This window comes from Vanacampus margaritifer, chromosome 1, assembly GCF_051991255.1.
Source record: "Vanacampus margaritifer isolate UIUO_Vmar chromosome 1, RoL_Vmar_1.0, whole genome shotgun sequence".
Taxonomy (NCBI): Eukaryota; Metazoa; Chordata; class Actinopteri; order Syngnathiformes; family Syngnathidae; genus Vanacampus; species Vanacampus margaritifer.
The window spans coordinates 37,006,411-37,020,592 of NC_135432.1; the positions used below are offsets into that span (position 1 = coordinate 37,006,411).

The window sequence follows — 14,182 nt, forward strand, 5'->3', positions numbered from 1 at the left end:
GGGTTCTGTTTTCCTTGTGTGTCTCCCTTGGTCTTGTCTAAGTGCAATCTGCCCTTCCTCATGTGAACCAATCAGTGCCCTCAGCCACTTGTGTCTTGCCCCAGGTGTGTCTTGTTGTGTCGTTAGCGTCTGTGTATTTAGTCTCCTGTCTCCCCCCTGTCTGGTGGGTTCATTGTAGAGATGGGAAAATGAAGCCTTGTGACGCTTTTGAGGCTTTCGGCTGATTGCTTTGGAAAAAGAGTCGAAGCTTCAAAGCCCCATAAGATAGATCGTACCGGTGACATCTGGTGGTCAGCTGGAGTCATACCAGCTATAGTCTTCAAAGCCTGATTTTATATTCCAACATAACACCAGTACATTCAGTCTTACATTTGTGTCTGTCTAATGATCATCAGGTACACATGGAAGGTGAACATAAAGTGAACCAAATACCTACATGAGGGAATTGTGCTTGTGCAACAGTGAAAATAAAGCAAATACCAGTATGTACATGAGGGAATTGTGCTTGTGCCCAACTTTTTATATTTATTTGTTTTATAAGTTCTTATTCAAAAACAATATTTGCTCTATTGTGTTCGGCTTCAAGCGGCTTGTTCTCTGGCTGACAATTTCACCAGCCTTTGAGAAAATCCTCTCACAGGGGACTGAAGATGCTGGTGTTGAGAGGTACTGCAGAGCCACTGGATACAGATGTGGGTATGTGGTTTTGTGGAGAAACCAATATTGTAGTGGCTTCTCCGTCCGGGGAAGCAGTTTGTCCTTCAAATATCTAGAAAAGAAAAATATGACAGATAATCATTTTTGCACTGGATTAATAAATCAAAGTAAAGATAGATAGGGAAATTTAGTTTCAGCAGCATAACATTACATTCATTACAGCATAACAATAGTGCCACTTTTCATATCATATATGTATACTGTAAGTACCTCACCTCAATTGTTATGCAATACTGAAACAATAAAGATATTATTATGGTTACCATGGACATACTGCAGGCTGTGATATTTTTAAATGTAGGTAACACAGCCAAGATTCCCAGCGACCTTTAAATCCTTTAAAGTTTTAACATTATTAAAAGTGATACAGTAATATTAATTCATTTTCTGTAAGCATTTATTATTGCAAATGTTGCGGTGAGCCATTTAGCAAAACTGTACAATAGTAAATACAACACTACAATGATGATGATAATGCTGACAATATACCATTTAATATTATGCCAAATAATTAAAATCTTACCTTTGTGGGTGACACAACGTCAAAGTGTTGCCAAACACGAGATCGTTTTCTTGCATTGGAATTCTCCATCCTAAAGCTCTCTCAAGTCAGTTTTCTCTAGTAGTAGTAGTAGTAGTAGTAGTAGTAGTGGTGGGTCGTTCGCGAACGAGCCGGTACAAAGAGCCGGCTCGTTGAAGTGAACGATGAGAGCCGACTCCCTCTCTCAAGAGCCGGCTCCGTCATTTCCTTACTGTCTCCCTCACCCCCTCTCCCTCTCCCTCTCTCTCTCTACATATGTCGCTCTCTCTTTTTCACGTAAATTTGTCGTAAATATTTAAAAGAAAAGCTAAAGTTTAAAGAGCCGCTTGAGAGCCAAAAAGAGCCGGCTCTTTTCACTGAGCCGATCCAAATGAACCGGATCACCCAAAAGAGCCGAAAATCCCATCACTACGGGGGAGGCAGTGGTTGTTTCGGTGTCTCCTTTTAACAGCTGACACCGCGCCAAAACAATTGAATCAGTTACGTAATTTCCGGTATCTCATTAGCGCGAATGAAGCCCCATACGTCATCAGCACGTGATCACGGAGGTTTCATTGGGGCTTTTGATACATTGTTTCGAGCAGTCTGTCTCACTCGGCTGACACACGCTCCGGAGTCTCAGTGTCAAACGTCCCATCTCTAGTTCATTGTCTTTTCCCCATGTCATGCTGCTCGTTTTTGCCTTGTTGTTCCACCCATGTTTTGGTTCGTGTTTTGGTTTGTGTTTTGGTTCGTGTGTTGGTTCGTGTGTTGGTTCGTGCGTTGGTTCGTGTGTTGGTTCGTGTGTTGGTTCGTGTGTTGGTTCATCTTGTAATTTGGAAGATCGCCTTTTTTCATAGAAATTAAAATCCCTTTTTTTGCATCGTCAACTGCATCCTTGCCTGGCTGTTTTTGCTCCCTGCATCTGGGTCCTCCACCAAAACTCAACCTTCCTGACAAATATGTCAATCTTCAATAGTTGGTTGGGGATCTCTTTGCCTTAATCACTGCCTCAATGCGCCGTGGCATTGCCTGGGGGTCCTGGAAGCCCAGATTTTTTTTATGCTTGCAGACAAACGGACAAAACGAGGCTTGTACTGGCACAAAAATCAGGATGCACTTCTTTTTTTCTTTTTTTTTGCTCAACTAAGCGTAGCTACGCCGTGAGGCCGCCTACGAATATAGAACCTAAATAGTATGAATACTGAAATAATTATGATCTATTAGCTCACAAATGTACTGAATCATTGTCAAATCTGAGCCTGTTTAAATTGAGCACAAAGCTGACATCCTGGCAATGGCAAGAAGCCATGACTTATTCTGTTGATTATTGTACCTTCTGCCTGTCACTATACATCGCTAGCATAGTTGGATGAACCATGATATATTTGTAAATAATAATGCAAAGTAATTTATGGAAAATTAAGTTAAGATGGATAGTTTAATTTCCCACGGCACACTGGTCACAGTGTTGTACAAATGAGCTTTTCCTTTCACTTTTCTGTTCCTACACACATGTAAATAAACATTAGGCTTCCTTCTGCAGCCCCACTGTTGGATACTTTTCATATTTAACGCATTCCCCAGTATTTCTCTCCAGTCAACTTGATTCATTATTTGTCTAACCATCTATTTATGTGTGTGTGTGTGTGTGTGTGTGTGTGTGTGTGTGACCTCTGCATTGGCAGGTAAATTTTCTGAGTCTGCAGGGGTTTCATATTCCAACACTGCCAAGCTTGTTAAGGCATCTTGTTTTACGGAACAAGCTGCGTGTTTGAAGCATTTGAAGTCAATATTTCCTGGTGACATGCAGGCTTGCTACACAGTGGAGTGCTATGTGCTGCACAAGGCCGCCATTGAAGTACAATATGTGAGGGGTGGGGCTATGGAGCAGGCTAACCACTGTGGGCTTCCTTTGCTGCTGGTTGTGGTTTAATGTAGCTCTCTGGAGATTAATAAACCTAAATTATGCTTATAGGTGACAAATGTTTAACAGTGTCTGCCACAATGTCTGACGTATTATAGTGCTTGATTACACTCTCAGCAGAAATCTTTAATATGAGGCTGCATTCAAACAAAGCACATTTAGCCACATCTGATCAACACATTGCACACTACAAAGTCAGGAAAGGGCAGACGGGAATACATTTTTAGGAATTATAATTGGCTCTTGGCTCAACTGGAAATCACATGTTAATTATGTCAGCTCCAAAGTGGCATGTAGTGTGGGGATACTGGGGAAAATTAGGAGCATTCAAAGTCATAAATCTATACTGGATTCTCATATTACCATATCTTTCTTATTGTGTGGGGTAATACAATCGTTACACATTATGCAAGAAAGAGCTACTAGAATTGTGAAAAATGTACACAAATGAACACACCAATGATCCATTTAAGAAAATCACAGATAATTAAATTTCAGGATCTCATAGATTTAACCAACCAAAAACGATTTAATGACAGAAATGGGGGTTATGAATTAAGAGCGACAATCTAGTCCGGTACCAACTTAAAGAAAGTAAAACAGCTGTACGATTTAAAATAAATTTCAAATTTATGATATTAGACAAATATGGAGTGAATGATTCATCTTTATAATGGCCTCTTTGATACAGATATTATTGTATCATGTTATTAGAGATTTTACTATTTTATTATGGCTGATGTTTTCATTTTTGCTTGTCTTTCTTTTTTGACTAAAAGTAATTGTTCACAAGAGCATTCAGAAATCCAAAATCTACATTGTACAGTATATCTTTTATGTCATATGTCCCTTTGTTGCTTCCTTTAGACCTGATTGGATCTTTTTATCTTTGCGATGGGCCCAGTCCCCTCACTCATTCATTGACAAACGTGTTGGCCTGAACAGCACATTTCAAGAACAGTTTACACCTGGTTAAAGACTATGTCTATTACTTTAAACACTTTTTAGTTGGACACATGCCCAGAGTTTGAATGAGTTGGCCTAAAAATGGAAGTAGTATTAAAAAGTGTGAAGCCTGAAAGGCTGAAAACCAAATTATAGTCTAGAAAAATAGCCTCAACACCCCACTCCCTGCACTAACAGTCCTGTGTGCATAAACAGGACAGTTTCACCACCCGCAGCCCCCCACCCCCCGTCACACTCCACTTTACGCCTCCCTCCTCCCTGCACACAGGCCGGTCAGCGTGCCAGTGCGTAACAACTTGCCTCTCTCTTGTTTCTCATCTTTTTCGTCAACATGTGAAGCGGGATCTGTGCCAGCCGTTTGCCTGCAACTTTACTTTGGTGATGGTGAACAAGTAGGTTTAAAAATATATTTTTTGCATATTTGTAAATAGCACGTTCCTCGGTGCATGTGTCCAATGGGCCAATCAGAGCATGGCGTTTGCTGTTTTGTACATGTTTGATTTGAATGACGATATGTCAATGAGCCATTTGTTGATGTTGTGCATGTGACATTTTGCATTGTTTTTGACAAGTTCTCTTGCTACTAATGAGAAATTTGAGATGACCCTCAGACGTCCTTTTGAGTTGATATGGCTAATTGTAGCATAAAGACAGCAGGATTAAATGACCATTTACCCGACATCTGTCTGTACCTTGTCGATAGACAGAGGTGCAAAAGTGGAGCTGGTGTGATGAGGGAGAGATGTGAAGATGGGCGAAGTGGCGTCCAGTGCAGCTGTGCCTCTTTAGGATTCTTGTTCTCTACCTCCTCTCACCATTGCCAAACCGCTATCATTAGGTTTGGCAATTTACGAACGCCCATTGTGGTGTGGCCATGGCCCGTTAGTGTTTCCTTTTAAGTGTAGCGAAACTAAGTCCATTCACTTGTAAAAGAGTGCGCCCATTGGCAGATAGTTGGCAGGTTGCACAGAGAGGCCATTCACCTTCGTAGGAAGGAGCTGAGAACTGCCTCGGAAATGCTCACCCCCGCTTGAATATTTTAATGGGGAGACTTTGGATGCCTTCTGAGGTCCCTACATGCTCCTGTCCGCATGACCTGACTTCACTGCTCTTCAACTATAGAGGAGACTTTATTTATTTCTTCATTGTCATATGGAAGCTGACAATGTTAAAATTGTTTTTTTTTGTTTTGTTTTTATCTCAAGAAAGAGCACACATTTTGAAATCCCAAGAGGCAGGTGGGTGAGTGCAGAGAGAGGGATTCGCTGTGCCTCTTGATTATGTTTGGATAGAGTCCAAGTACTCTGGTTTAGACAAGGCTCATATATACAAAGTCAGACCCAAGGCACCTCTTTTATTTGGGATGCCATGTGGAACAAATTAAAGCCCTTTTGAATGAGGACATCACGACTTGTGATCAATATCCCTGTTATAAATAATGCCAGTAAAGAGGCCTTGACTGGATTTTAATGAACCTCTCTTCATGTGTGCATTCAGTGTCTCAGCATGTCTGTTTGCTAGGAGCCGAGTGCAAGTAGTTGAATCACAAATAATTCTTGCTGTTTTTGTGAACTTTTACACACCCTGACAAGAAAAGAAATAGTCACGTCACAGCATGAAGACGGAGGTCCTGTTGGACTATTTAAGCTGGGTGACCTGCAGACTTTCTTTCATATCCTTCTTTTATCAAATCAATCCATTCAAAAAATAAAGGATACATTTGGAGAGTTCAAGGGTCAGTGAAAGACTCGATTGCTTCAGTGTGTCTGGAGCCAAACCCTGAGCAGCACTGCAATATCAAAACACTCAAATGTTTTGTTGTTTCTGTTGGAAAAGCTTCTCAGAGATCAGGGATAGGGAACAGTTTGAGTGGCCGCTTGATTGATAAAAAAAAAAAAAAAGTATTAATCATCTTTTTTTTTTTGGTGGAGGCGAGGAAAATTGTTAATGTATTTCCTCTACTACGCCCTGAATACTCACAGCTCAGCTGCAGATTTTTTTTATAAATAAATGGGGGGGGGGGGGGGCAACCTCATTTTTCGTGGACAATTTATACTGAAGGTTTATCAGAGTTATTTTTTTAATTATTAGATAGTAGATTGTTACATTTAGAAAAATATGTGATCAGCTCTGGCAAAAGGGTCCTCATGTATGCCAAAAAATCAAAATTTATGATATTGAGATATTAATATATTCAAATTCTACACTTAAGACCTTTTAAAATAAAAATATAATTAATGGGCTTACCTAAAAAAATGGACAAAGTTACAGCAATTTTAATATGGCCTAGTTTTGAGGAAAAACGGGTTTAAAGTTTTGGTCTTTGCATCTATCAAATGTCCATAGCAACCAATACCTTAGAAAAAAGACATTGATCCAAAAATTTTAGGAACTGTTATAAAAGATCACTGGAAAGTCAATTCCAATTGCAGGTAAAGCCATCATCCGAGATATTAACCCTTTAAATCTTTTGGAAGACCTTTCAACAGATGAAATCAGCCTGAACTTTGAAGATCACATTAAGCTTATAATTCATCTTCTGAGGCATAAGCCAAAGTTTGGTTATTTTTATTGTTGCTCCTTGTGGTATTTTCTTGCTTAAATAAAATCATATTACCGCAGTGGAAAATTTGCTTTAATAATTTTGTGTGAATTAAAAGATTATTTGCAATTTAGTGTAGTCTGTCACCTGCGATTGGCTGGCAACCAGTTCAGGGTGTCGGTGTCGTCCCGCCTATTGCCCGAAGCCAGGTGGGATGGGCTCCAGCGCCCCCCGCAACCCCTGTGAGGACAAGCGGTTGAGAAAATGGATGGATGGATGGATGGATGTCGTCTGTCACCAATAAGTTTAAGGATGTTATGTCTCAAATGCATTTGGTCACACAAAGAAAATTAAATTGTTATGATGGTTCAACATTAGTACTTAATAGGCCCAACTTACTAGGCCTTAGCACAACGCACTACTGTACTGTATTTACAAGTCACTCCATAAGCGCTGTGTGCATTTTGTGGCGGGCAGACTCTTATTTTGTCCACATTTCATGGCATTTTTATCATACATCTGCTTAGGAAGTGTGAGGTCCCAGTAGCACTGATGAACTCCAGTATTTAAGTTACCCATCCCTGTCTTTGAACATGTTTAGTGTTGGAGCCTTCCGTACTGTGTAGCTCTGACAGCGCTATAAACTCAGCAGCCGCTGTGTTCTCTCCATGCAGTGAGTGCAAGTGAAGGCATCTACAGTATGGGATTATTGCAGTGTAGCACACAGTGACAAGGTATGAGCCCACCCAGAGAGAGAGAGGGGGTGGCGGTGGGAGGGAAATAAAGCTGCGAGATTTGAGGAGTTAGCTAAGCTTTAGCAATGAGCTCTTGGCCAAAAATCTCCATCAATGCTCTGCTTTTGACCTTTGTTTCTATCTATTTTTGTCTGATAGTCACATGCTCACTCAGTGTTATGGCCGTTTCTTCCCGTCCAAACATACAAGTCACATGAATTGGACACACTGTGCTGCTAATCTCTTCACAGGTTGTTAAGGCTTTAAATTGTTTTTCCAACCCAGGCCCCGACACTAAACAGCAAATGGTCCATCAAACTTGTGTATAGAAAGGTTTCACTCCTTTCTTCCCATTTAACCAATTTGAAGTGTTTGATACAGTGGAGACAAATGTTGAACGCCATCTGCTCTGGGATGTTGGTCAATCTCTGATTTGCTTGGATTTTCCCCTGGAGTCACAAATTCAAAGTGGTTGCAGATTTTTCTGTAACATCTCCATTCATTACTCAATGTGAGGTACATTACTGTCATTCAGTGAGAACAAGTTTGCATGTTTGCTCTTCATAACAAATTGTTGTATAAATGAGAACCCAAAACCACATAGCACTGATAGATTTTAATATCATAGCAGTCCAGTGGAAGTGGATTCTTAATCAGCTGAAATGAGGTCGTGTGAGGTCACTGTATCATGCATATAAAAAAATATGGAGCTTTTTTGCTTACATGGCCGACAGCCACGGCAAGCCAACCGCCATGACAAAGCATGTCTGTTACTGTAGTTTGAGGTGAGAACACGTTCAAAATGGCCAAGCACGTCGCTAAGGGGTGTTGTGCCCTGTAAAAAATTGTAACCGATGCGGCGCTGCCACGGGAGCGAGCAGCGGCGCACGCATTGAGTGGAAGCCACGCGACAGCACTACCTACGTATGTTTTCAGTACACACGTGAAGAAAACGTGCTTTTAAATTTTTTGTATTTTAAAACGTTTTGTAACAAGAGAAAGATGTGTATCACAGAGAAGAGGAAGAGAAACCAACACTCACTCGCGTTCTGCAGTGAACTTAATGAACAAGCACACATTAATAATAATGCATCAGATTTATTTTGCGCTTTTTCTAGACACTCAAAGACGCTTTATAATGGAATGGATACATTATTCATGAACTCACATTCACACTTTGGTGGCGGTAAGCTACTTAAGTAGCCACAGCTGCCCTGGGGCAGGCTGACGGAAGCGAGGCTGCCAGTGTGCGCCTACGGCCCCTCCGACCACCACCAAACATTCGCACCTTCCATACACCAGTGTGAGTAGCACTGTGTGTGAAGTGCCTTGCCCAAGGACACAACGACATATGACTTGGGGAGAGTGGGGATCAAACAGCCGACCTTCTGGTTACTGAATGACCGTCCGTCTCTACACCCTGAGCCACGGATCGATACTAAGATTTGCAGTATCGCACACGACTACTGAAAACTCAGCACAGACTGGAATTGTCATAACCAATTAGCTATGTTTACAGAGGTAAGGGACATTTTATATGGACGTGAATGCTCTCGGCATAGTAGCGTTCAAGTTTGGCTAGCATGCTGTAGCTACAATAGGCTATCATCACCCAGGAAAATAAGGCGGCATTTAGCCTGAATTGAATGCCATGGAATAGAATGTATTTTCTTCCTAACATCATACTTTTAAATTGCATCCAATCTTGGCGTTCATTTCATGCTAAATGTCGCCATCCACTTCACTTTCACCCTCGATTATGACCGAAAAGTGGGCAAGCTTGAGGTAACTGCTTTAATTGGCGCTGTTGAAAACAACACAACACATTTCTTTCTAAATGCCAATATCATCACTTCTTACCTTTAAGTAGTAGGAAGAAAGACTTTTGTGCATTGCTTTTCAAGCCCAATAGTTTGATCTTATCTCTCTCCAAGTGCAAAACCGATCAAACAGGCATTGGTCACTATCAAGTTTCAATCCTTTTGTGGCACTGGTCATAGTTTTTCTTTTTTGTTAGCCTTCGGCGGAGGAGTAACTTTGGGTGTCTGGGAGGTGCCAGATGGCGATCTCTTCTGAACAAATCTAGTATCCATGATAGTGAAATACTAGCTCCTTGGTCGCGACTCTGTGAGACAACGAGCTAACACGAGAATGTGCATGACAGAGAGCGGGAAATTCAATCCCGAATCCGGTCAAAAAAATTATTGGCCAGAGGCTTGCAGGAGTACCCATTGTGAATAGCTAATGTGTTAATCTGCTAATTGGAAGATGTTTGAGTCATAAATAGCCAAATAAGAAGGCTATTGTCAAAAAAGGGAACTAGGCTTGTGTTCTTACTCGCTGACATCCACACATCCACCCCGCTAAAGCGCCCTCTCTGGTGTGGGTGGTAACAAACACCCAAAAGCAAAGAAAAGAAAATCCACAAAAATGACTATGTTAGTTACAATGTATTGGAGCAGTGTGCACTTTACCGGTCCATTCAAGCGAATGGGAGCAAGCACTGCCTTTCAATTTAGCCACACTTTCCTCTTTTTTATTACCCACATCTACTTTCTGTAGGAACCCTGACTGACACGCTACCTTTTTGTGGATTAAGAAAATTGATACAATACAATATAGGGCTATTGTATGGAGAGCCTCAAAACATGACACAGGCTTGCACAGTTCACATCGGAAGGCAATCATATATTAAACTGTCCAATTTGCAGGGTTGAATGGCAAACTTTTATTTTTGGGCCTTTGCGCTAAAGCTACATGCGTCAAGCTACATAGGCACGAACACATTGGTACAGAAAAACACACTAATAGTAAGTTAATCAGTAGGTTCTAATGACAATAATACACTGTCCACATCCTTTTGGATGGATATTTGGCTTTTTATTTTTTTAAATGCTTAGTTTTCACTCAGTAATATCGTTTTTGAATCATTATCGAGAAGTGTGTTAGTGTTGGGGAGAAAGGGGGGCTCTGCAGGGGAACTGGATGATAAAGTCCATCTGCACGACACTATGGTAGTTCAAAGAAGCAGGCACAGTGATAAAATCCTCATACGCTGTAGGACTGAAATATATAATATATAATTTCTTGTTTGATTTTATTTATATTGAAATGATTCATTCTATGGTTTAATCAATTAAAATTTAAGGATTTTAAAGTGGCCCTGGCACCCTTTCATTTTTCTCAAGTGAAAAAGTTTGGACACCCCTGCAGTAGGTCCTCTGATGCGATGACACTGGCACTGAGCCCAGGCTGGTCACTGAATGGGTCCGTTAAGTCACAAAGGGTGCTGTCGGTGGCACCCTACGTTTTATAGCCAATGCTATAAATCATTGCTTTGGGCTTTTGAGTTGAAATAGCCATGGAAAAGTCCTGCTAATAAAAGAGGGGCTGGATACTGAAGACATTTAATATTTTCAATTTGATGTTTTACTGTTTTTGAATTTACTTATAGGCATATCAATGTGATATAATCATGAGTGTTTAAAAAGAATACAGTGGGATGGTGATTTTGTGAACTTTATTTGATCTTCGTACCCTCAATACTGTTGGAGGGGAATGTGCATGATGTTGTCAGAGTCTCTTGTCACTTAGGGACTGAAGGTCTGGGGTCAGATTTTGATTACTTCTGTTCCCCCAATCAAGAAGGGGAACTGTATAAAGATGTCTGTTTACCATCAACCTTACACCTTTGTTCAATCTAGGAGATGACATGTCTGCCCTTTGTTCAATCAAGAGCCGGGAGGAGGAACCGTTTATCTGTTGAGTATAAATGAGTCCATGTTCTGTAAATTGTCACACTCTTGGGGGGGTCTACGTCGCATTCAGATGTGGATGTCCTAACGGTGTCTTTAGAAGCTTCTAAATAAATTCTTGCAAGAAAACTTCTTCATCAGATCTCGGATACAATGATTTTGAACACGCAAAGATTACACTTAATATAGTAATCAAACAATTCCTTCAATACCAAGCAGACAGTCCACGGGGAAATTAAATTAGTCAGATGTACCGGCAGGTGGTGAAAACTCCTCTTCAAGAGATGTGGACGTTCAACATGACTGATACAACGCTGTTGTTAAGATTGACATGCATCTCTTTGGCTTTTGTAGGTGGTTCCACAGCACCCAATAGAGGATCGTATGCAGTTGTAACTATGGTCACATTAAGGTGGGGGGCATGGACCTCTCTCTGCGGCGGCCTCGTGCTGGTTAAGTGTGTACTTGTGTGTCTGTCCCAGCCGCCCCCTATCAAACCTGAAGACTGCGATCGAAACGAGCATCCCGTCGTGTCCAATCAAGGTGAGGACATCATGAGTAAAATTAGCAAAAGTGGTGTTTTTAGCTCAGTTGATGACAGTTTGCTAGAAATCCAGCGATCCACATGTCTATTTAAGTTCAAATGAAACTCAACTCTTGTCTTCACCTGAGTTACGGCTTAACTGAATTAACTAAATATGCTATAGAAAATATTACAAAATTGTACTGCAAAGAGGACAGGTATTCTGCTACTTTTAATCTTACTGTATATGTAAATAAAGCAATATGGCTTTTCCATGTTTTTCCATGTTTTCACAGGCTTGAAGACATGGGTGTCGGAGTTCTCACACCCAGGAGTAAAGGACTTCTCTCAGTTGGCCTTGGACCTGAGCAGAAAGCAGCTTATTGTGGGAACGAGGTGCAAGTAATTACACGCCAAGCAGAAAAGAAACAACTGAGAAATAATGACCTGCTTTGTGATGTCTTTTACAGAAACTTCCTTTTCAGCCTTAGTTTAGGCAATGTCTCCCTCATACAGGTAAAAGTTTAGTACTTTCACTGTGCTACCGTTGGTGTTGTCAGGTTTTAAAGAGACAGTGTTTTGGATTTAGTGCCATCTAGTGGGGAACTGATAATTTATTCATTAAAAAAAACCCTATTCATTTTAATAATATGCACACACAAAAATTATATCACAACAACGTAATTGTGCCATGCCTCACAGAAGGCTGACATGTTTCATCGCCATCTTTCTGCTACGGATACATGAAGTAAAAGAAATTTGCGAGCGTAGTTGCTTGCAGCTAGTGTCAGACCCAATGGGCCGGCCACCGCTTACCTTCCACAATAGGGGCCTGCAGGTGGTTGTCACTGAGTCCCGTGATTCGGACTCCAGCCGCTTGTCTCACTCTGCTTTACTCTCGCTAGTTTTTGTGAGCTTCTCCCACTAGCTCTTGTCAGCTGATCAAGGTAGTTCTTGCTAGGTGCTCGTTTGCTGCTCCAGCGAGTTCTTGCTAACCTCTCTTGCTCGCCACTCCTGCTAGCTCCTGCTCGACGGGCTGCTCGCTCACTCCAAATAATGATTGATCGTAATTGTTTGCAAAGTGTAGTCTCTCTACATGCTTTAAAACCATTGCGCTCTATTAGTTCACCACTAGATGGTACTAAATCCTACACACTCCTCCTTTTAAATGTTCCTAAACCCTAAACCAGTGTTTTGTTATGTTTTGGCTTAGGCAACAGAATGGACACCTGATGAAGACACAATACGCTCTTGCAAGAGCAAGGGGAAGACAGAGGTAGAATCCAAAGTGTCATTTTAAAATGTAGTTGACGACAGTGGCTAATGTCATGCTTGTATGCAGGAGGAGTGTCACAACTACATACGGGTTTTATTGCTCAGTGGGAGGACGCTTGTCACATGTGGGACCAATGCTTTCACTCCTGTCTGTATGACCAGGCAGGTTGGTGCTAGCTTGATGTTTCACCAACCAATGCAAGTCATCATCCTCCAGACTCCAAAAACAGCCTTCATCACACTGAGTAATGCTTTCCTATTTGCTGTCAGATTGAAAACATCAGTCAAGTTTTAGACACAGTGAACGGTGTGGCGCGATGTCCCTATGACCCCCGTCACAACTCCACTGCCATGCTTTCCGAGAAGGGCGAGCTGTACGCAGCCACGGTGATCGACTTCTCTGGACGTGACCCTGTCATCTACAGGAGCCTGGGCAACATGCACCCATTGCGCACGGCCCAGTACAACTCTAAATGGCTCAATGGTAAACAAGTACACATAACAGTCATCAGTCTTCACTTTATCTAATTTTTTATGGGGTTTTTTCCCTTCACTCCCTTTAGAGCCTCAATTTGTGTCTGCTTATGATATTGGCCAATTTGCCTACTTCTTCCTGAGGGAAACTGCTGTTGAAAACGACTGTGGAAAGATGGTGTTCTCTCGCGTGGCCCGAGTGTGTAAAAACGACATGGGCGGTCGTTTCCTTTTGGAGGACACCTGGACTACCTTTATGAAGGCTCGACTAAACTGCTCACGCTCAGGAGAAATCCCCTTTAATTACAACGAACTACAGAGCACCTTCTACTTACCAGAGCAAGACTTCATCTATGGCATTTTCACTACTAATGTGTGAGTGACCTTTAATAATGCTGTGATTAAAAGTTACTCTTCATGCTTGCTGCTTTGCAAACACATTTGCAGAAGTGTTATTTTTCTGTAATAGCCTATAATCTAATTGTAATTAACCACTCACAGAAACAGCATGTCAGCAACTGCTGTTTGTGCCTTCAACCTGACCGCCATCACGCAAGCTTTCAATGGACCTTTCCGCTACCAGGAAAACCCCCGCACTTCCTGGCTCTCCGCTCCAAATCCCATAGCCAACTTTCAGGTAACTCCATGTGGGTGTTCATGAGATGCCAAATCCAGGTCCAGAAAGTAAAAACCCTGCCACAGTTTTACTTTAGCTAGCTCCCTAGCAGGTAAACAAGCACCCGGGTAGC

The 14,182-nt window shown here is 41.5% G+C and overlaps 1 protein-coding gene and 1 long non-coding RNA gene across 4 annotated transcripts in view; one reads left to right on the forward strand and one right to left on the reverse strand.

The window, feature by feature from the left end:
- Positions 1 to 487: 487 nt before the first annotated feature.
- LOC144037596 (uncharacterized) lies at positions 488 to 1,331 on the reverse strand. The gene is made up of 2 exons (XR_013288977.1): positions 1,241 to 1,331; positions 488 to 769 (listed from the first exon to the last, which is right to left on the reverse strand). It is a non-coding gene; the product is annotated as an uncharacterized LOC144037596 (long non-coding RNA).
- A 3,044-nt stretch (positions 1,332 to 4,375) lies between these two features.
- The window catches only part of LOC144039318 (semaphorin-5B-like), a 35,479-nt gene continuing 25,672 nt past the window's right edge, over positions 4,376 to 14,182 (forward strand). For 2 of the 3 annotated variants that reach the window (XM_077552534.1, XM_077552541.1), the window contains exons 1-9: positions 4,376 to 4,522; positions 11,516 to 11,704; positions 11,981 to 12,080; positions 12,155 to 12,200; positions 12,898 to 12,960; positions 13,027 to 13,125; positions 13,230 to 13,443; positions 13,523 to 13,808; positions 13,935 to 14,070. In XM_077552534.1, the coding sequence (XP_077408660.1) occupies positions 11,560 to 11,704; positions 11,981 to 12,080; positions 12,155 to 12,200; positions 12,898 to 12,960; positions 13,027 to 13,125; positions 13,230 to 13,443; positions 13,523 to 13,808; positions 13,935 to 14,070 (1,089 nt within the window). In that variant the 5' untranslated portion in view covers positions 4,376 to 4,522; positions 11,516 to 11,559. Of the gene's footprint in view, positions 4,523 to 11,515; positions 11,705 to 11,980; positions 12,081 to 12,154; positions 12,201 to 12,897; positions 12,961 to 13,026; positions 13,158 to 13,229; positions 13,444 to 13,522; positions 13,809 to 13,934; positions 14,071 to 14,182 lie in introns of those variants that run through there. The other variant, XM_077552548.1, reaches the window with a different exon arrangement.